The following is a 19,390-nucleotide window of genomic DNA, read 5'->3' as shown; positions in this document are numbered from 1 at the left end:
ATAACTACGATACAGTAATAGGTACGGGCGGGATGTACAGTAGTACTGTAGTTAGTCCACACTACTAGTACTCATGAACGAATTCAACGAGCTCATGCAGGGTAGTTGTAGACCTGCTTTTACTTGTGCCGAAGCGGCAGTTCTAGTATATATTGATAATAAACCAAAATGTACATTGGTGTGTCCTTCGAGATAGACGCCAAGTCGTTCGACATTGAGTTGGAACCGCGACCCGACCATTTCAACGAAGCGCGATACCCCAACATGTTCATGGCGGATGCTGATTGCAAGATTGCAAAGCAGTGGCAGGGGTATACAGTGATAGTAGCACCGGAATAATATATGAAGCAAACAACGCATTATATGCAAAGCGGTAGTCGCCATTCCAAAACTAACTTTGGTTATCTCAGTTTCGTACAATATTACTGGGTCCTCCTACTACAGTACTACTAGTCGTCTAAGTTCATTTGAGTCATCAGAGTCGCCACCGTGTCGTTTATGGCGGAAATGCTCTTGATGGCCGCGTACAGTTCCAAGTGTTCGCGCACACTGAGCAAATCGATCAGCGCGTCAATCTGCAGGCAGTACCCAATCAGCCGGCGCACGTCCAGTTGCTGGGCTAAAATGTCAAAGCCCCCGAGCGTGGCCGACCCAGACGACGCGACGAGGTCCCCCGTGAGCATCTTCATGGTCGTGGTCTTGCCGGCGCTGTTGATGCCGAGGTAGCCAAAGCATTCGCCCTTGGGTAGCCCCAACGAGACCGATGCACCTTGCCGTCCTTGTACATTTTACGGAGCTGGTTCATCACGACGGCGTCTTGCTGGCTCGCGGCGCCAGGGTCCACTCGGCGCTCTTCAGCGGTTCTGGCGGTTATTTATGATGATCTCCCAACTGCTTCGACGGCTGTACAGATCCATCCCGGACGTCGGTTCGTGCAAAAACACGATCTGGCTGTCGCCGAGCAAGGCAATAGCCAGCGACAGCTTGCGCTTCATCCCCCCTGAGAGGTCGTGGACCGAGCGTGACGCTTCTCCAATGAAGCTGTAACAAAGTCAAACAACACTAACGTTAGTGTAATCTTATCAACCCTACCGGTACTAGTAAGCCATTTTCCTACCCTGCACAAGGCGCCATCGTGATCACTTTCGTCCCCAGTACAACTGCGGACGACAACACTCCCGTGAAATCCGATGCAATAGCACTCAATGCCATATGCATCCCCGTGCCTACAATCTGCACGACGCTTGCCGCACAGGCAGCGGTTGAGGACGCGCAGAATAATCCGCAGTTGGTGGGAGTGTCGCCCCCACATTTAGGCGAACAGAGGGGTCCGGCGCCATCGTGGGTGGAGGGGCATGGTGGGTAGCACAGTAAAAGCGACTGCTGTTTTCCCGCTGGACACCCCAGTCGCGAGCCTGAAACCCCCCGAAAATAGGCGTCTTTCCGGCAGAATGCAACGTCATCGATGGTACCGGGGGGACAGTCGGGGGTACAGATGAAACATCCAAACGCATGGAACCCCGGTTTGCACTTTGGGTACCACACCAGCGCGCACTGTTCACACATACCAGTTCCCTTTTCCTTGTTGCATTTGGCTTGGTCCCACAACGCATACCCATTTCGTTCGTATGACGGGGGTTTGGAGCACCACGGCCCCAGATCGGATGTGCCCCCTGCGCAGCCAACTTTGCGACAGCTGTCGAATCCTGCAGGCTCGTAGCCAGTGCGACACTTGGGCAAACACAGCGGACCAAGTGGGTCTTCGCTAGCCAAGCATTGGTTCACGAGGGGGGACGGGGCCCCGCGAAACGATGCTTGACGGCGACACACTTTGGGCTGCAAGTCAAAGTTTGCCAGTCCTTTTTGCAACACCAATTGGATGGCCGAGGCAATGACTTGACCTTCTGCAATGGACACCCCCGTGGAAATGACGTTTTGCACTGCGTTGATGATGTCGATGCCGTCTTTCGCGACCACGAGCCCCGTTTGTACGGCCACTTGAAGGTTGGCAATGACTTTGGCGGCGGCAGCGACTGTCAATCCTGACGTGCCGATGGACGTGATGTCCCCCACCAAACTATCTAGTGTCCGTTTCGTTGTTAGCACGTCGGAAAGCACATTGGTTGGGTCGTTTTGGATCGGGATGGCAGTAGTAGCAGGCTGGGACGCGAGGAACAGCGATTGCACTTGGGTAGTCAGGAGGAGTCCGTTCTGAATCACAGCTTGTGCATCGTGCAGCGTATTGTTGCCGCTATCTAAAGTCAGCCCTTGCGTTTGAATAGCGTTGAGGTCGGCAAGCACAGTGTCGATGTTTTTCTTGAGCGATTCGCCCATCCCAATCACGGCCTGCACAATTGAGTTGGCGTTAGTGAGCGTTTGATTGGCAGATTGAATGACGTCCAGTCGCCGTCGAAATCGATGGCTGGTGCTGCCACCGTCGTACGTTGCTACCTCGATGCCGTGGTCGTATTGAATGTAGTACGTGGCGTTGCTGGCATTCGATGTATTATCACCAGCACATGGATCCAGCTGACACAGCAGCAGCACCACAAAGAGAATTACGGATGCTCGAACCAGCATTTCACGTAATGAAGTAACTTATATATTTGTACCGACCCTTCCAGCAACAACCTCTATCGTCATTGAAACGCCTGTCGTCGGTTGACAATAATTTGCATCACTAAAAAATAATGGTATTTTTAGATATATCATCATCTCGAGTTTGATGGATCATGGTGGCGTCATCATGGGCTTGAAACGATCGTCGGAGACGATAGCATACACTGTACTAGTACTACTAGACACGTATGACCATGGACAAGCAACACTACTACTACAGTACGAGTTGAGCGAGTGAATTCGCCCCTTTCAACGACCACTGCTCTGCTCTACAGTAGTTACGACTAGAGTTGCTATATAATCAATCAATGGACCTACTATTGCCATGACTGAAACTTTTACTTTTTGGGTACATGCTGTCGTCGCATATATTATTGTTCGATTTTCAATCTCGCAGTGTGGCACACACATTCGTTCGATGCAGTCTCCTGTGCTTCTCATACTTGGTCGTCGTTGGTGCCAGCGGTCGTGTGCTTCACTCGCTTAGGCACTGGGTCGTCGTCAGTCTCGTGCTTGTCGTTAATGGCAGTAGAGAAGTTCGTCGTGTCCATCCCGGACAGCGCCGCCATCGCCTGACTCGCCATCGTGCGCAGCTTGTTCTTGTGTCGTTTGCCTTTTTCGTGACCCGCCACGTCTTGGGCGCTCAGCAGTTGGACCCCGCACGGATCGCAGAAGAACGCGCGGTTCTTAATATGGGCGTCGTCGTACGCTCTATCGGGGATGTACACTGGGAGGCGGAGTGCCGCTGCCGCCGCTTTGGATTGGAAGCCCGCTTGCACTGACTGGTAGTAGTCTGTCAGCCCAAACAAGGCAAACATGTCTGCGTTCGACTTGGCTTCGGCGATCGTCGCAACCTATCCAGTCCAGAATTCGAAGCAACTATCGGACGAATGTATTATATAATATATATATATATATATTGTCAAGTCGATTGGCCAATTTCGAAACAACGAAATTGGCCAATCGAATGAGCAGCCAGACAATCGATTGACCAATCAAAACGAAGAACACAAACAAGTACCACCCAATCAAATCCACTCTTCGACCAAGGCAACATCGAATTAGTGTGTGATTGAAATTAGTGTGATACTGGACGAATCTTTACAAAAGTCAGGACAACCAATCGATTATCGATAGAATTGGGCGAATCAGCACAAAAGTCAGCCAAATGTTGGGTAAACCGACAATATATATATATATATGCTACCGTACGTCGACGGTCGAAGCCACATCTTTGGATGGCAACATGCGGCTAATGTTGTACTTGGTGTTTTGGTATGCGTTGTCCGTGTCCGCGGCCACTTTGAGGTACGCTTCCACGTTCTAGCCAAGATAATATGAGCAACGTTCCGAGCAACGCCGTGGTACTTGTTGATACGGCACAATGCCTGCCGCGCGAAAACAAGACGCGTTGCTCAGTGCGCCGCGAGCAACGAGGACCGACTGGCACCCCGTTGCTTGCCGGACGCGAGCAATATCGTCTTGGTTCCAAATGTCTCCATTTGCCAACACTGGAATCGACAGCGCCGACGGAATCAGCGGAAGGGCGTCCCAGTGCGCGTCATCCGAGGGTAGTTCATGTGCTTGTCTACAAGTGATAAAAAGTGCATCGAATAATCAATGGAGTTGTAGATATGGTAGATGGCTATGTATCTATGGCCAACTCACCTGGCATGAACCCCAATGGCCGCGGCGCCAGACAATTCTACACAAGGACATCCAAATCGAATTAGGGCGCCGATATATATATATATTTATCTAGACAGTCAACAACATAACGTACCCATGGCTTTGGCAAAGTCGATCTAAAGATATATATATGTTTTGGTCAAGAAATATATAATATTTCCATGAAAACTATAAATTTATTGGATGATATCATCGTACCGTTTCTTGTGGAGTGGCTTTAATGCGGATTTTGCACGACACGGGGATGTTGAGGTTGCGCTTGAGTGTTTTGAGGATCTAGTCGGATTTGCATGCGACACTGTTACGCCATACTATGCAAGAATGTATGTATCGTACGTCGGACGCCACTTCAGGTTTTCCCATCAGTGCAATGCCCATGCCGCCTTGGACGGAGAAATGCTTGGGGCAGCCCATGTTGATGTCCACGGACGCAACGTCCCGGGCGCTGGAAGGATGCATTATGACAACAATAATGGAGGGAAGGATGGAAGTGGTGGTACATGGTCTCTGCAGCTTTGAGGGCGTGGACAGCGGACGCAGTGCCAATCTGGAACACGACCTTGGCCGACTCTTCGGCACAGGTGCGGAACACCACGCTGTCGCCGTTGCGGGTCACGTAGTCCACGGTATTCAGTACATCTAGACACATGGCATCACAGGGATATGTTTATGATAACAAGACGTGATGGATATATGGACATGCCGTTGACGACGCGGGTGGTTGCTGCGATTTTCCTGTCGATGATTTCTTCGCCATACACGAGGTCGGCACCGTATCGCAAGGACAACAAGCGCAACGGAAGGGTTCCCTAACCCATCATGCAACGTCGCATCAGGAGGACTTCCTCCAGGAACATGCACATACCCCGCGCACCATCGGTGCCAGACACACGGCATTCTCGTACATCTTGGAGTCCATTTCGTCGTCGTCGGCAAGTAAAGTCGCGCGGAAAAACTTGCAAATCGATTGGAAAACGAGGTTTGATTGGCTGGAATCTGTGCATGTTTGCTAGCCAATGGCCTCTGAGAAGAGTTTGTATATCGTCATCGATTCGCTGGATTCTAGCGAATCAAATCAATTGTAGATAGTTTTGGGATTATTCCCTAATTCTAGGAATATGAGGGTAGAATGTATCAATTAGGATTTTTGAAAAAGGCATTCCAGGTTCGGATTAATACAGTACTAGAATCTGGTTTACTAGTCTATACCTGCCGTAGTTTTTTGGTCGCTGATCTAGCTTAAGCTTTGCGCACAAGTTTACTGTTAAACAGAGCAGTAAGATCGCCCAACTGTCCACCGCCTCAGATCTGTTTGTGCACATCTGCGCTAAGAGTAATCGCCGAATTGATGTCCTCATGCCTAAAATCCTAAAATAGGAGTCCTGGGACTAGGCAATATCCCACGTCCAACCGCACGTTCAGGGAAGGATCAAGAGTGATGGTCGTGTAAACTCTCGAGTCGCCGCCAACTCAACGACCCAAGCACGACGACATGGGAGGCAAGAAGGCTATCAATCAGAAGGACAAGCTTGCGCAAGCCAATGCGTCCTCTAGTGCGCGAGCGGTGCAAAGCCTCCTCAGCAGCAACAGCGCCTCCACGGGTTTCATTGGGTTCTCGGCTTTTGCCACGGCTGCCCCGCCGCCTTCCGCCTCCGCCCCAGCCTCTGCCGCGACGCCATCGAACACGTCGTCGTTTTCGTTTTACGACGGTCCCGACACGGAGCTCTCTCTCGCGCTCAAAATGCTCGGGAAACGCGACGCGCAGACCAAAACCAAGGCGTTGACGACACTCAAGGACACTCTCATTCCATCGCGCAAGCCCGCCGACCTGCGACTCGCGGTCGGGCAGTTCTGCTACCTCTACGGCGCCAAGCTCATGCTTGACAACGACCGTCGCGTCCGCCAGCTCGCCACCGATGTCCTCGGCGCGCTCATCGATCGGCTCCCGAAGGGCACCGTGTTCCACAACCACATGCAGCTGCTGCTGCCACCGTGGTACCTCTTAGCCATGCACGACGTCCACACAGAGACGGCTAAGTGCGCCAAGCGGGCGTTCCTCGCGTTGCTTCCCACGGTCGAGGCCCAGACGGCGTTGCTGGCTGCCCATGCCGATCTGTTGCTGACCAACGTGCAAACGTACTTGGCATTGACCGTCGAGTCGCTGGTCGACCGAGGGTTGTGTACGCCGGACGAAGCCGACGAGTGGTACGTAGTGTGATCCTGTACCCATTCCGTACCTCCGACAACCACATGTTTGCGTTGTTACGACGTACCTATCTACTATGTATTATTCCAATACCTATATGTTGGTTGTCCTGTGCCCACTCCTTGGTAGCCGTCTATTCCTTCATTCCACGACTTGATGTCTGGCTTTGAGTTACTCCTTGTACTATATTTTGCGTACCCGTGTACTCTGTGAACCTGGTTCCAGTGGATGCTACAGAAAATATGGTCATTTTGTTTGCTGCTACACCCAATCCATCCCCGGTCGAGACATGTTTAGTACTGAATTGGGTATCTAGTATTTGTGAAATAGCAATGCAAAAACGATTAAAAGGGTTCGATAGTTCCACGAGTCTGTCGATTGTATTGTGTGCATCGAATCGACATATCCTTTTCTCCAGCAGTTGGCACCTTGACATATATATTTGTCTGCTCTTGTAGCTACGAGCGATGTGTGACATCGACGTTGCTGGGTGCCCGTGCCTTGCTCCTGCAGCCATCATCCTCTTCGATCTTTCCCACCCACGTCGACCCCCATACCTTTCAGCAATTCCTCTCTAGTCTGGCCAAGTTTACGACCCTCACGTCCAAGAGCGCGACGTTTTCTAGGGCTAGCATCCGCCACGCCACGTACGTCGTGCTCACGGCAGCTGCGACATCGTGCCCAGAACTTCTCCGGTCGGCCATCGACCCCAAAGTCGTGCTGGGGGTGGTAGGAGAGAAATTTGCCGCCAACGTGCCCGCCACCTGGACGTTGGTGCTGACGTACCTGTCGTCGGCTGCTAAGTTGGACGAGGCGTTGTCGTGGACGTCGATTCTGCCCGTCGTGCTGCCCAAGGTGATTGCAGCTACCAAGCATGCCAACTACGGTGCCACGTCATCGCTGTCGAATTTGCTGCCGTTCGTGTCGTTGTTGCCCAAAACTCAACCAGCGACGACGGGGTTTTACGTGGATTTGTTGGCTGCGCTGTGCAAATCCCTCGAGAGTCCGCACGTGGCCCAAGGCCAAACGCACGTTGTGACAGCGTTTGCCGAGTGTTTGTCGGCCATGTGGACAATCTTTCCAGCCGCCATGTTTGCTCCCTTGTCCGACCAAGAACGCTCGTATGTGACATCGTTTGAACCGGTGGTCACCAGTGCGTGGACGAAAGCTTTTCTGACGGCGGCGATGCCCGATCGCTCGTTCCGAGTGTTTGTCGACTTGATGGCGGCGTTGGTGCCGCGCTTGGCCGCGTACGCAGCCCGACAAGAAGACGACGACGTGGCGACGCTGGCCATTGCGCTGTGCCATCGCGCCCTCCATGCTGCCCTCACCCGAGCCCTCGATCACGAGACAGCGCATACGAGGATGCTTGATACATTGCGCGTACACATCAAGGTTGCGTCGTCCTCTGCCTTGTCAAACAGCCCTTCCTCTTTGTGGACTCAAGACGAAGTGTTGGGTGCACCGCTCCTCGACATAATCCGGGCGTTGGTTCCCCAAGGTGCCGTGTACGCTGCCACGCCATTGCACTGGCTTGGGCAACTGCTCGACCTCGTGGGGATTTCGACGCTGTTCCCCAATGTGATGGCGGGTCTGGCGACGTTTCACCAATATATCGCGCCTTCGTATGCGTCTATATTGGACAAAACAGCGTACTTTAGTGTCTGGAGGCACTTTGCCCCAGTGGCGCCGGGGGTGTTGTGGCCCCAGTTGCTAGTCCAGTGGGACGGCCAACCGGACGTTGTGGGGTTATGGAAAAACCTGGCGTTGCCTCTGCCTTCTACTTCTTCGTTGCTGGCGTCATGGCAGGCGTCGTTTGCCAGCAACGCCACCATCGATGACGACGAAACGTTGATCGTGTACGCGACCATTTGGAAAAGCCAATGGTTTGATACGCGTGTGATAGCGATGCTGTTGGAGTCGTCTGCGACATCGTCGTGGACGGATGGTGACTTGGCCTTTTTCACGGCCTGTTGGGGGAATTTGCAACCCGTCGTATCCCCTGCGACAGTGCGCCAAGTGCTCACGTGGTGCCACCAACACCGGGCGACGCCCAAGGTATGGACGTTGCTGGAATCGTTGCTGCCGTTGCTCGTGGCAATGGACAGCAACGACATCTGGCTGGACGTGCTGGGTTTGGTTGATGCTGTCGTGGCCAACATTGCGTTTCACTCGGTGGCGATGGCGCTGTGGAAGTCGACGATTCGGCCGTCGTTTCAAACTGCGTGGTCGCCGACATATCAATCGATGCTCCTGGACACTTGGTTTGACCACCTCGTTCGATTGTACGAGCCAGACAGTGTGTCCACCACACACCCGACAACTGGCTGCAGGTACACGTCGTTTCTGTAGAACTTTGTGCTCCACTAGTAGAATCAAAAAGGAGTACTCAGTGTTATGGTCTATATATTGTCCTTTTACCCAAAAGTTGGACTTTTGTGCTGATTTGCCAAATCTGTCGATGATCGATTGTTTGTACTGACTGTTGTATGAAAAAATCGTCCAGTGTCACACTAATTGAAGTCAAACACTAAATCGATGTTGAAATGGTCCATGAGTAAATTTGATTGGCCACTTGATTCGTGTTTTGTGTTTTGATTGGTCGATCGATTGTCTGTTGATTTGGTGATTCTGCTCATTCGATTGAGAACCCAAACACTCCAATTTCGAATCGACTTGACAATACTTCCAAAAGTCACGTGGTGTGTCTACTCAATATGGAATATCACGCGTGGAGTTTTCTGATTGGTTGAATATACTTAAAGTCATTTCTGTAAGAGCGAATCAAAAATTGAATTCGCCCATCGCGTCGATTATTCACCGGCGAGATCGATTCGATGAGGGTCTCTACAGTAATCTGTACCGAATCCACAATATATATTGACATGTAATATCTCTTATATATATCTCTAGTGCCGGGCAGTGGGCCGTGCTGTGCGCAGAATTGCTCGTGTTGGACGAATCGAAACCGTACTGGGATAATCTCCCGTTGACAAACATCACAACGTTTAAGCCAACATATCGGGTGCTGGAAATCGTGGGTGAACTGTGTCACTGGAACCACGGCCACCTGCTGCACGACCCGACCGGATACCTCCACACCCGGTCACCTGACCAAGTGTCCCATTGGATGTTTGTGGACGTTGCGTTCGCGTTGACTTGGTACACTGTGGACATTGACCCGACCGTGCTTAGCCAACATGTTGGCACGTGGATCGAGCCGTACTTGGTGCTCACCGAGTTGCTGGAAGCGCTGGGCGACCGTCCATTGTTAGTCGAAACGCTTGTCCACGTGGCAGCAGCAGCAGCGTCGCCCCACCACGTCCACTGGTTGCAATCGATTCTGTTGTCACATGTCGACACGTCTGTATCTGACGGGTGCTTATCTGGTGTTCCGCACCAATTCCAACGCTGGCTGTTTGAAATCGGACTCGATTACTTGTCTAGTGACTTGATTGTAGCGTCGACACCGCGGCTCATCGAGTGCATTCCACGTGCGTTTCTGCATGTAGCGTTGCCTCGGCTGGTGCAATGTGCACTGGACCACAATCTGTCTGAAGATGATGCAGAGGACAAGAACACGTGGACGACACTGACGAGTTTGCTGCACTCGTCGGTGACTTTGTGGACGAACAATCCAACCACGGAACTCGATGCGTTGGACCAGATCACGCTCCTGCTGCCGCTTCTAACGACGACTTTGCAGCGCGACTCGCCCGAGTTGTCCACTTTGCAGGCCGATTTGGTCGGGTTGGTTGGCACTCGGTTGAAAGCACCGTCGTCGGTCGTGTTGGTGGCTGAATGGTTGGCCCTCGGTCGCTTTATTCTGGCCAGTTTGCACCAAAAATCAATGAACGTGTCGACAGAGTTGATTGCTGTGGCAAAGCTGCTTATCGTGCACGCGTTCGCCGCCAAGCAAGACGTGTCGGAGCTAGTTGCTGTCAAAGTACACGCGACGGCTATCGAGTCGATCGATGCGTTGCGCGACGTCCATCCGCAGCTGCTCACGAGTCGGCAGTTGCTCGTGCAACTGGTGCAAGCGTTGGCTCGTCATGGCCAAGACCATTCAAGCATCGAGCTCGCGCGGCCCCATCGCGACGCGCTGACGCTGGTCTGCCTTCGCACGATTGTCGACAGTTTGCACTTGAAGCCTCAGTTGCACGTTGCGTTTGCTTTGGCGGCCACTTGTACAGAAGCAACGGCGGCTGCCTCCATGTGGTCGCTGGTCGAGCACACGTACTCCGTGGAGCAAGCGCTGACCACCAGTCTCATGGGCCTCCATGACGTGCTGGAGTTTGTCGAGCTGGACCCCGACCAAGTCGCCCGTGTGATCTTGACGGTTGCGAAAGGCCGCGATCTGCTCTGGCATGCCCTCAGCGAGACGATTACCCACCCGACGCTCCAAGCCGCGTTGTACCAACTCCTTCGTCTCACCAACCTCGCCGTGACCTTGCCCTCAGAGTTGGTGGATGTGGACGGCGACGACGAAGCCGCCACCGACGCGATGCTAGCTGATCTGCTCATCTCCCCCGGGCTAGCCCTCGCCCTCGCGACTTTGCATTCGGCCGTTAAGGCGCCGCCTGCGCTCGGCCGCCTCTTGGTGTGGGACCTCTTCCTTCGCATGTTCCCCGACAGCTCGAGTCCGCTCGTGACGTCGGCACTGGGTGCGTACGTGGCCAGACACAACCTGCTGAATCCCGTGCTCAGTCTCTGTGGACCATTCATTCAGTCGTCCAAGGTCCAGCTCACGTCGGTGGAAGCGGTGGACGCGGCGTTCCCGACGCTGGCGACCCTTGGCGACCACACGTTTACGAACGAATTTGTGGAGACGCTGGCAGGCGCCGTGTTTTACAAGACAGTGGTCAAACTTCCCACGATGGTGCGGCTGTGGTGGAACGACGACTGCTCTCGAAGTGCGCGCACGTGGGTGTCTAAATTTTGCGAAGAGGTATGAGGATGTCGTATGATCCTATGGTTGCTTGGTTTTGTTTGGAGCTTATTATATATATATATATATATATATAGAGAGAGAGAGAGGCCGTTCGATGGCTAAACGAACAAAAACTATGGGTTCTATACCTTGTCGTGTTTTTTGTAGACGGTGTCGCCCCTGATGTTGCTCGATGAAATCCAAGCAATCCACGCGGCTGTGGACAAGGAATTATGGGATGCAGAGTACGTCTTATGATCTTGCATAACCATGGGTCACTTTTGCTCAATACATTATGTTTGATCACAGGAGTTCATGGGCTATTGATATTTGTGTTTATTCGGTGATACACGTCCATATATATATATATATACATATATATATATATATATATATATATGGACGTGTATTACCGAATATATATATATATATATATATCATTGTTTTGGTTCGGACCCCGTTCAAAAATCAATCACGACTCGCTGGTCCCATTGATTGGTTACTCTGAAATTCCCTTTTCGCTGATTGGCTACCTGATTTTCTCATGTTACTTTGTGCTTTCTGCGTAATTGTTAACGCCAATGAAATATTCCGCGGCGAGATCATGTGGGATGATTGGTTTTACGAATAGTGCTGCGAATGAGCAACTTTGTAGCAAATTCATAGTATATATATACATTGCTATCAACATAAAGGGGGGAACCTATATATATATATATTGTATTCATGCTTCTTTGAACCACCATTGTTGTAGGGAGATGACCGTGCGAGGTAGCAAAGTATCGCGGGAAATCACGACGACATACCTCAAGGATGAATGCACGTTGGAAATGGTGATCCGGGTGCCGTCGTCGTACCCGCTGCGCAGCGTCGAGGTGGAATGCACCAAGCGCATCGGAATCTCCGAAGAACGGTGGCGCCGGTGGGTGCTCCAGATTCTCAAAGTTACAACGTCGCAGGATGGTTCACTTCTGGACGCTGTGATGCTGTGGAAGTCCAACGTGGACAAGGAGTTTGACGGGGTTGAGCCGTGCCCGATCTGCTTTTCGATCCTGAACCCAAAGACCATGGGCCTGCCCAACCTACAGTGTCGCACATGCTCCAACAAGTATCACAACTCGTGCTTGTACAAGTGGTTCAACCAGTCGAGCAAAAACAAGTGCCCGATTTGCCAGCAGCCGTTTTGCTAGTGGGGACGACGACGACGCAAGAAAAGTCTAATGTACTTGTTAATAACACGACCAAAGCAACGATTTGAGAGTTTAACGGAGTAGTCGCTGGCTTTTGCTGCTGCGACAGACACTGTACTTATAAGCGTATGATCTATATTAGCCGTACACTATTCATAGTACTGTAATATATACCTTGGAGTGTCGATAGATTCCTTTTCAGTTTACTACCTGTCGACACAATCCTTCTCGCAATTCACACTATTCAAACGTCTCATGCGTGGGTACATCATCGGTCAGTGGCACCTCATCCACTTCAAAAGTTGCCAGGTTGAAGAGATTGGCGGGTCATAACGGAGGTGATCGTGTCTCCACTTGTACAATGCATCACATGTACAATACTGTACTGTATTACCATGCATACTCTACTATGGTAGATGAGCTGACGAGTGACCTGGAATGGCACTGTGCAGTATGTACATCATCTATAGTTTAATAAGCTTATGCAAAATTAGGTGACTTCAAGCTTCCAGTGTCAAGAAGAATTCACATATGTAGCATTGGTGCACTAGTTGAGGGATACATGTCAGAATTGACTACTGCATAATACTGTACAACGTTGGCGATATATGAGCGACTTTGAATTCGACGAATACTATGTAGTCGTAGAATTTCTACGTTTTAATTACTTTGGACCCAAACGAAAAATGGATGAGAATTGACCTAGAAATGGAAGCGAATCAATCATGATCTCTACCGGCGCCGTTGCGCAAGTCCGAGTACGGCACCATTTCCGTAGAATCACGCCTAAAAGACTGAACAAATCCACCAGTTCCGAGTAGTAATTGTCCATGAGCACCTCTGGCGCCGCCATCCACCGGTACGTTCCGATGTTCGCGGTCATGGTTGAGTCAGTAGGAATTAACACTGCCTTCTGCAATATACTACGCCGCACATATGCTGATACAAAATTCCTAGTCGACCTAACCACGGTGTTCGTCATTGGCTTCACATGCTCGATTTAGTGGGCATTCCGATGGTAATTGTAGAAGATTGCATTCGATGGCAGGAGTGGGGTCGTGGATTTTATGATATTGTGCACCAGCAACTGAGGTTGGCAGGTACGATACGGGAAGCGTTGTCGTGTGACGCAATGAGTGCTACAAGTGAGTGTTAGCCAGCCATTTCACAGGAGCATTGTCGACAACTTGATACACATGTACCTTGAGTTTCAGATTTGGGGGGTAAGATGGAGACGTTGACGGGGGTGGGGTGGCCTGGGAAGATGGGCACTTTGCACTCCACGAGGGTCTTGGTATCTTGGAGCACCCCCAGCCCCATGCAAATGAGCCGAATGCTGGTGAGCGACTCTGGTTTGGCCAAATCTAGACACACCATGACAACCAACCGTCGACACGGCACGCATTAAACTACCTGCAGGCCACACTGCCAAGAGCTGCTGCTTCACATCCGATACATGCTTGTCGCGCGTCGAAGCCAATGTAATCTTCACCCCCTCCTTGTTTGCAAAGAGAAACTTGAGGGTAACGGGCTCCATGGACCGATTGGTGTGGGGATTTGTGCCCAAGTCAGCGGCGGCAGCAGCTTCCCAAGTGAAAGCAACAAGCTACTTTTGGCATGAAACGCCTCAGCGGTTTCACAGTCCTTGTCGTCAAATTGTACACGGACTGTACGGTATGTCTCGGCCACATCAACAAAGTCGAAACGTCACTGCATACTAATGTACTAGTACCAACGAATCACCACGCGCCTCCTGGTATCTACGAGTCGTACTAAACTTTCCTCGATGGGAAAGAAGTGATCAACGTCACTACATTGCATGAAATATGCCCCAGTGAAGGCCCCGGATTCGGTCAACTGGGGATATAGCGGAGGCCAAATTAAATGCCATGAGTTGGTGCAACAACACGCTAAAGACGCAACAAGACCAAAGTCCGTCGACACCATAGCGTTTTGTCATGTATCGATAGAATATTGAAAGTATCGTCATTGATAATGTGATGGTTCAATAATGTTAAATGGCTCCAAAATATGTCTCTTAAATTGGAAATCTACGTTAGGCATTCGCACATACAGTGTTCTACAACTTGATGGTACTATCTGAGCCATTCGCTGCCGGGAAATGGAAGCACCTCAGCACTGAGGAATGGGTTTCGACTTCTGAAAACTGATAATTAAAGGTATTTCCAACAAGCACTGAAACATCTATTTTCATAGTATCTATCATGTCCTAATGTCCCATTTTCTAAGCAGAAACACCTTAAAAGTAGGGGACAATTTAAGAGACATATTTTAAGCTTGATCGTAGTATTGATCCATGCATATATTTTTCGTGATTAGGGTATAATATTCTGTCAGGTACATATGCAACCTCAACAGGTTATGTATTTATAGAGCCAATTGGTTAATTGATTTATATAAAACACATGGGATCATGAAGAACATTTATTTAAAGAGGTATTTCTACACAAATTTCAAGGTGGGTGATTGGCTGAATCCGATGTCCCTTTAATTGTCCCATGTCTCTTAAATTGGAAATCTACGTTATAATAATCCGTGCGTTGGCATCCTTTGTCCATGTTCTGATGTGCTAAGGGTTTCTTCTCAGGATGGGCTTCAATTTGACTTATCGTTACGAGAAACCAATATTGGCATTGTTGCGATCTTTATAGAATTATCCGATAGTTTGAATATTAAATGCTACAGGTTTATACGGATCTAGCCACACTCATCAACATTCGTCCCATTTCCAAGCGCAATACGATGCAGAATCCGCGACGATCGGTGCCGATCGATGAAGTATTCGTATCCCGCGCTCCGTCGAACGCGCCGGCGTCCACCTCCGAAGGCGCGATCGTGCTGTCGCTCGTGAAGCAAGCAGCAGCTTCTCCCCGCGTACGCATGCTCACGTTGTTTTGGCTCATTGGGGTGTTTGCGATGCTGTGGGCACCTGCGCCAATTCACGTCACGGACGAGATGAAGCAAGTGTACGAAGCCAAGGTGGTGGATGCAGCGCACATTGAGAACTACCAGGAGACGTATGCGGCGTACGTGGACGCAGAAGAAGCGGTCGCCGACGCCCAGGTATGGTTTTGGCGGTTCCGTCCGGAACACAAGGCCGTGGTGGACGAGCGCCAAGCCGCGGCGACCCACGCGCGGGCGAAACTCAATCATCTCGAGGATGTTCGAGAAGCCAAGATGCGCGAAGCCAAAGCGTACGTCGGTCTCTGGTCGGATTATGGGTTGAACGAAGCGCGCACGCGATTCTGGGCCGCGTTCGAATCTGGTAACCGCTCTCTCTCTGATTTCGAGTCCACCGGTATGATCCCGTCTCTGACACACCTGATCCCAGGCAAGGTATTTGCGTCGCGGCAGACGTTTTGGCAAATGGTGTTTTCCGTGCTCCAGTCCCGAGAAGAAAACATCATCAGCCTCATCTTCCACTGGGCGTTCGTGGCGCTGATCAACTTTACCTTCGGCCTCATCGGCAGCCTCTTCTACTTCACGGTGTCTCTTGTCTCGATGGTGTTCACGTACAACCCCGACCCGCTCAGCGCCGCCGCGTTTGTCGGCCTCGCGCTCCTCGGGGCCGTCGCCGTCGTCGCGTCCTACTTGGTTGGCATTTACGCCATGGCCGCCAGTGGCGTGTACGTCGTGGGCAAGTTGGCGGCGCAAAGTGCCAGGATTCAGTACGACCAGCAACGGGCCACCCCCGCACACCTCCGGCAACGCCCTCATTACGAGTAACAGTCACATAATGCAACACGCATGTGAGAAATATGATAAGTCGACGAATATTCCAGTACATAACTACATGTAGCCTTCATCCAGTCCGAACCTTTGTCTGTTGCTGAATTTACCGTTGTAGAGATGCTCTAAGTTAGAATATACCTACTAGTATTGTATTGCTACAGCATAGGTTAAAGCCAAATTTCGTTTTTACGGTTGCTATTTGGCACTATCCGGACTTTTTAGAAATTTCGTCCCGCAGAATTTCTATTTTCTCGTGAAATACTACGTAGTAGCAACAAAAACTCCGGATAGAGCAAGAGTTTCTATTCTATATCCGTAACTTCGAATTGAAATAGAAATAAAAACGCCGTTGGAGATGCTCTCAGGGGGTAATCATGCACGGCATGATGACCTTTCTTTCGAACGTCAACATGTCATGGTAACGTTAGGTGGATGCCAGAGCTAACGTTGAGGACTACAGTACCAGTAGTAATTACTCGGAGACTACTACTGTAGTAACGTTACCTGTATACTGTACTGTATTGGAAACCCCTTTGCATTATTGTAATAAGGGGTGCGGTGCACATTGACAGTGAATACAATCAAGTCATCTTTATGTATTCACGTTAAGCTTAGTTAGTAGTCACGTTCACATACTGAATCAAGTTGTTGTTGTACACGACCACGTCCAGCACGCTCTCAAAGCTGACGCTGCTGCCGATCCACGTCGTCTTGCGTTGGCCTTGGATGTCCCAGATCTTCCACAGCAACCCCTTCTTGAGCCCCGCGGGGGTGAACCGCGGAAAGTAGTTGGTGTGTAGCTGCGTCGTCACTTCCACGTTCTTGATGCCAGCCAACTTGAGGTCGGCGTCCAGCTGCGCCTTGGACGCGGTCGAGTTTACCTTGTCCAATGGGTGGCTGTAGTATTGATATGCCAGGTTGGTCTGACGTCCTTTGGCCAGGTCGCCCCAGTCCGTCGAGTTAGTGAACAAATACGAGAGCTTGGAATTGCGCACGGCCGACACCCGTCCATTTTCTTGCATGCGACCGAACCAGCCGACGCTGGCTGTCTCGATAGGCGACGCATCCGACTCGTACAAGGTCGTCAAGAACGCGGACGCGGTGTAGTCGCCCCCTTGGAAGAGCTGCTTCTCCTCGGCAGACAGATCCTCCACCAGACCAGCGTACAAACTCAAGTCCACAGCCATGACCACATGGTCAGCCTCGATGGTATTGAGGTCCCCCCATTTAGTTTGGTACGTTACGCGCGGCTTGTTCCATTCGTTGCCTCTGGATACGCTGGTGACATTGGCTTGGAATATGGTTTTGTACTGGTTCTTGTGCGCCGCGTGTACCGCGGTCCACAGTCTCTGAAAGCCCTTTCGCAGCGAAAACACGTTGGTTTTCTTGATAAATTGGTCCGGGTGCATCCACCACAGCATGTAGAACGCAGGGATTGTCTCGAGCACGCCGTAGCCTTGTTGTTGCTGTGAAAACCGAAGCGCGGCTTCGAGCGCCGTGAGGTTGTTTTTCTTGAGGTACTCCAAGGCCGTCATGTCGATGAGGCTCCAGTCTTTGGGGGGAGGGGGAACTCCGTACGAGTACTTGCCAAAGATGGCATAATGAAGTCCAATGTACCGACCAATTTGGAATCGAACAAGGTCTTGCAGTTGGGTGACGCTGGCATTTCGCTGCAGCTCGGGCGGGGCGTTCATCGCGATCGATCGAATGTAGTAGTGTGGGTAGTCCAAGTTGGACACTGGGTCGGCGTCAGTCGCCCCAATGCTTTCACCCAACAATTTGACATATCCCGGTGCGTTCAAAGCCCACACAAACTTTTCGTTTGTGGGGTCGTACTCGTTGAGCAAGTCGAAGATGGGACCGTAGACGCCGTTGAGGAAGCACGTCCCCAACTCGTGGGGGATGCCGTCGCGATCGATTTCGGTGCGCGACTTGCCCCCGACTTGGTCCAGTGCTTCGAGAAGGACGACGTTTTTGAGCCCTTTCTTGACCAAAAGTGACGCGTAGTGGACGCCCGCAGGCCCCCCGCCCACAATGACCACGTGATCGTCTTGGCGGAGAAAAATGGGGGGCGGTGCGGATGCCACCAACGACAATGCGGCCAGCAAGGCAAGCAAACCGAACACTTTCATAGACCTACTGAGCGAATTGAATAATGAAGAAGCAGGTAATGTGCGACGTGTGTAAATTTTAATGGTTGACACTTATTATGCGACATATGCCGCGTGAGGGGGGACAATTTTCTGTGACAAGAGCACGCGCGACTGATTGGACCTAGATGATATGGGTTACTCACCTCGTCAGCACGAACCTCCGTCGTTTACAGGTGGGAGGGTGCTTCTGATAATACAGTACAGTACAGTATGTACTGGTATGGATTATTAGAGGATTGTTCTCAGATCTTCACCTATTTTTATGCATATGATGCACGTCATCTAAAAAAACTTCCACCCGGCCAAATCGAAGAGTGGAGGTTTTATTATTTAACGTACATTAACCAGAAAATGCAAGGTAAATACTAGTAGGCAATTTTGTATGCAGCGCAACGTGAACCACCTTGCGAATTCCATAAATAATTCTGAAATCGTATAGTTTCAATTAAATATATCTTCAAGTTTGTATTGATGATTTTTATTTTTCATGTGTCTGTCTCTTTTTGGAATTCGCAAGGCAGGTCACCTTGCGAATTCAAAATTGTCCAATTTTGTCCAATCAGATGCCATGAAATCACGAAAATCGCTGCCTAGATTCATCACGCCCTGTTGCGATATATTCTACTCCTGTGATGGCAGTTGATGCAAGGAGCCTTGAGATAATTGTAGGCTGTGTATGATAGCAAGATCATGTGATGTGGTATTCAGGACTCATTCAATTCTAACAGGTCTCATTTCACCACTTGCCTACCCAATGAAATTGGACATCCCTCATTCCACCATCCAGCCCGTGTTGGTGCCGTACACCTCCCTGCTGATGTGACCACGTGGTTGCGCAGGCGGTGACGCA

The 19,390-nt window shown here is 50.7% G+C and overlaps 6 protein-coding genes across 6 annotated transcripts; 2 read left to right on the top strand and 4 right to left on the bottom strand.

Annotated features, from left to right (window-relative positions):
- Window positions 1-449: 449 nt before the first annotated feature.
- On the bottom strand, window positions 450-2,580 carry H257_10474 (hypothetical protein; the record flags this gene model as incomplete). Its single annotated transcript, XM_009837036.1, has 4 exons — window positions 450-740; window positions 770-863; window positions 925-1,041; window positions 1,118-2,580. The coding sequence occupies 4 exons, from the start codon at window positions 2,578-2,580 to the stop codon at window positions 450-452; spliced, it is 1,965 nt and encodes a 654-aa protein (XP_009835338.1).
- A 381-nt stretch (window positions 2,581-2,961) lies between these two features.
- On the bottom strand, window positions 2,962-5,274 carry H257_10473 (hypothetical protein). Its single transcript, XM_009837035.1, has 10 exons — window positions 5,174-5,274; window positions 5,012-5,117; window positions 4,809-4,947; window positions 4,645-4,753; window positions 4,507-4,584; window positions 4,403-4,424; window positions 4,288-4,324; window positions 3,988-4,207; window positions 3,832-3,942; window positions 2,962-3,473 (listed from the first exon to the last, which is right to left on the bottom strand). Exons 1-10 carry the CDS (start codon window positions 5,225-5,227, stop codon window positions 3,057-3,059), a joined length of 1,293 nt encoding a protein of 430 aa, XP_009835337.1. The 5' UTR covers window positions 5,228-5,274; the 3' UTR covers window positions 2,962-3,056.
- A 480-nt stretch (window positions 5,275-5,754) lies between these two features.
- Window positions 5,755-12,703, top strand: H257_10472 (hypothetical protein). Its single transcript, XM_009837034.1, has 5 exons — window positions 5,755-6,513; window positions 6,973-8,847; window positions 9,428-11,462; window positions 11,613-11,689; window positions 12,199-12,703. The coding sequence occupies exons 1-5, from the start codon at window positions 5,801-5,803 to the stop codon at window positions 12,632-12,634; spliced, it is 5,136 nt and encodes a 1,711-aa protein (XP_009835336.1). The 5' UTR covers window positions 5,755-5,800; the 3' UTR covers window positions 12,635-12,703.
- Window positions 12,704-13,441: 738 nt separating this feature from the next.
- H257_10471 (hypothetical protein) lies at window positions 13,442-14,241 on the bottom strand. Its single transcript, XM_009837033.1, has 3 exons — window positions 14,048-14,241; window positions 13,837-13,998; window positions 13,442-13,773 (listed from the first exon to the last, which is right to left on the bottom strand). The coding sequence occupies exons 1-3, from the start codon at window positions 14,169-14,171 to the stop codon at window positions 13,700-13,702; spliced, it is 360 nt and encodes a 119-aa protein (XP_009835335.1). The 5' UTR covers window positions 14,172-14,241; the 3' UTR covers window positions 13,442-13,699.
- A 1,129-nt stretch (window positions 14,242-15,370) lies between these two features.
- Window positions 15,371-16,487, top strand: H257_10470 (hypothetical protein). The gene is made up of 2 exons (XM_009837032.1): window positions 15,371-15,920; window positions 15,987-16,487. Exons 1-2 carry the CDS (start codon window positions 15,398-15,400, stop codon window positions 16,379-16,381), a joined length of 918 nt encoding a protein of 305 aa, XP_009835334.1. The 5' UTR covers window positions 15,371-15,397; the 3' UTR covers window positions 16,382-16,487.
- A 511-nt stretch (window positions 16,488-16,998) lies between these two features.
- On the bottom strand, window positions 16,999-18,531 carry H257_10469 (hypothetical protein; the record flags this gene model as incomplete). The annotated part of the gene is made up of 1 exon (XM_009837031.1): window positions 16,999-18,531. The coding sequence occupies exon 1, from the start codon at window positions 18,517-18,519 to the stop codon at window positions 16,999-17,001; it is 1,521 nt and encodes a 506-aa protein (XP_009835333.1). The 5' UTR covers window positions 18,520-18,531.
- Window positions 18,532-19,390: the final 859 nt, after the last annotated feature.

This window comes from Aphanomyces astaci, assembly GCF_000520075.1.
Source record: "Aphanomyces astaci strain APO3 unplaced genomic scaffold supercont1.28, whole genome shotgun sequence".
In the NCBI taxonomy this organism is placed as follows: domain Eukaryota; phylum Oomycota; class Saprolegniomycetes; order Saprolegniales; family Verrucalvaceae; genus Aphanomyces; species Aphanomyces astaci.
The sequence above is the reverse complement of the archived record's forward strand: the minus strand, read 5'-3'. Positions and strand labels throughout refer to the sequence as shown.

Excerpts from the sequence above, each read along its gene's own strand:
- H257_10473 (XM_009837035.1), bottom strand. The coding sequence starts at position 5,227 with ATGGACTCCAAGATGTACGAGAATGCCGTGTGTCTGGCACCGATGGTG. Across the intron at positions 5,118-5,173 it reads TGGCACCGATGGTGCGCGGG|GGAACCCTTCCGTTGCGCTT; the intron begins GTATGTGCATGT and ends ATGATGGGTTAG. Across the intron at positions 3,943-3,987 it reads GCATTGTGCCGTATCAACAA|AACGTGGAAGCGTACCTCAA; the intron begins GTACCACGGCGT and ends TATCTTGGCTAG.
- H257_10472 (XM_009837034.1), top strand. The coding sequence starts at position 5,801 with ATGGGAGGCAAGAAGGCTATCAATCAGAAGGACAAGCTTGCGCAAGCC. Across the intron at positions 6,514-6,972 it reads CCGGACGAAGCCGACGAGTG|CTACGAGCGATGTGTGACAT; the intron begins GTACGTAGTGTG and ends CTGCTCTTGTAG. Across the intron at positions 11,690-12,198 it reads AAGGAATTATGGGATGCAGA|GGAGATGACCGTGCGAGGTA; the intron begins GTACGTCTTATG and ends CCATTGTTGTAG.
- H257_10471 (XM_009837033.1), bottom strand. The coding sequence starts at position 14,171 with ATGGAGCCCGTTACCCTCAAGTTTCTCTTTGCAAACAAGGAGGGGGTG. Across the intron at positions 13,999-14,047 it reads CTTGGCAGTGTGGCCTGCAG|ATTTGGCCAAACCAGAGTCG; the intron begins GTAGTTTAATGC and ends TGGTGTGTCTAG. Across the intron at positions 13,774-13,836 it reads CCCCAAATCTGAAACTCAAG|CACTCATTGCGTCACACGAC; the intron begins GTACATGTGTAT and ends ACTCACTTGTAG.
- H257_10470 (XM_009837032.1), top strand. The coding sequence starts at position 15,398 with ATGCAGAATCCGCGACGATCGGTGCCGATCGATGAAGTATTCGTATCC. Across the intron at positions 15,921-15,986 it reads CTGGGCCGCGTTCGAATCTG|GCAAGGTATTTGCGTCGCGG; the intron begins GTAACCGCTCTC and ends ACCTGATCCCAG.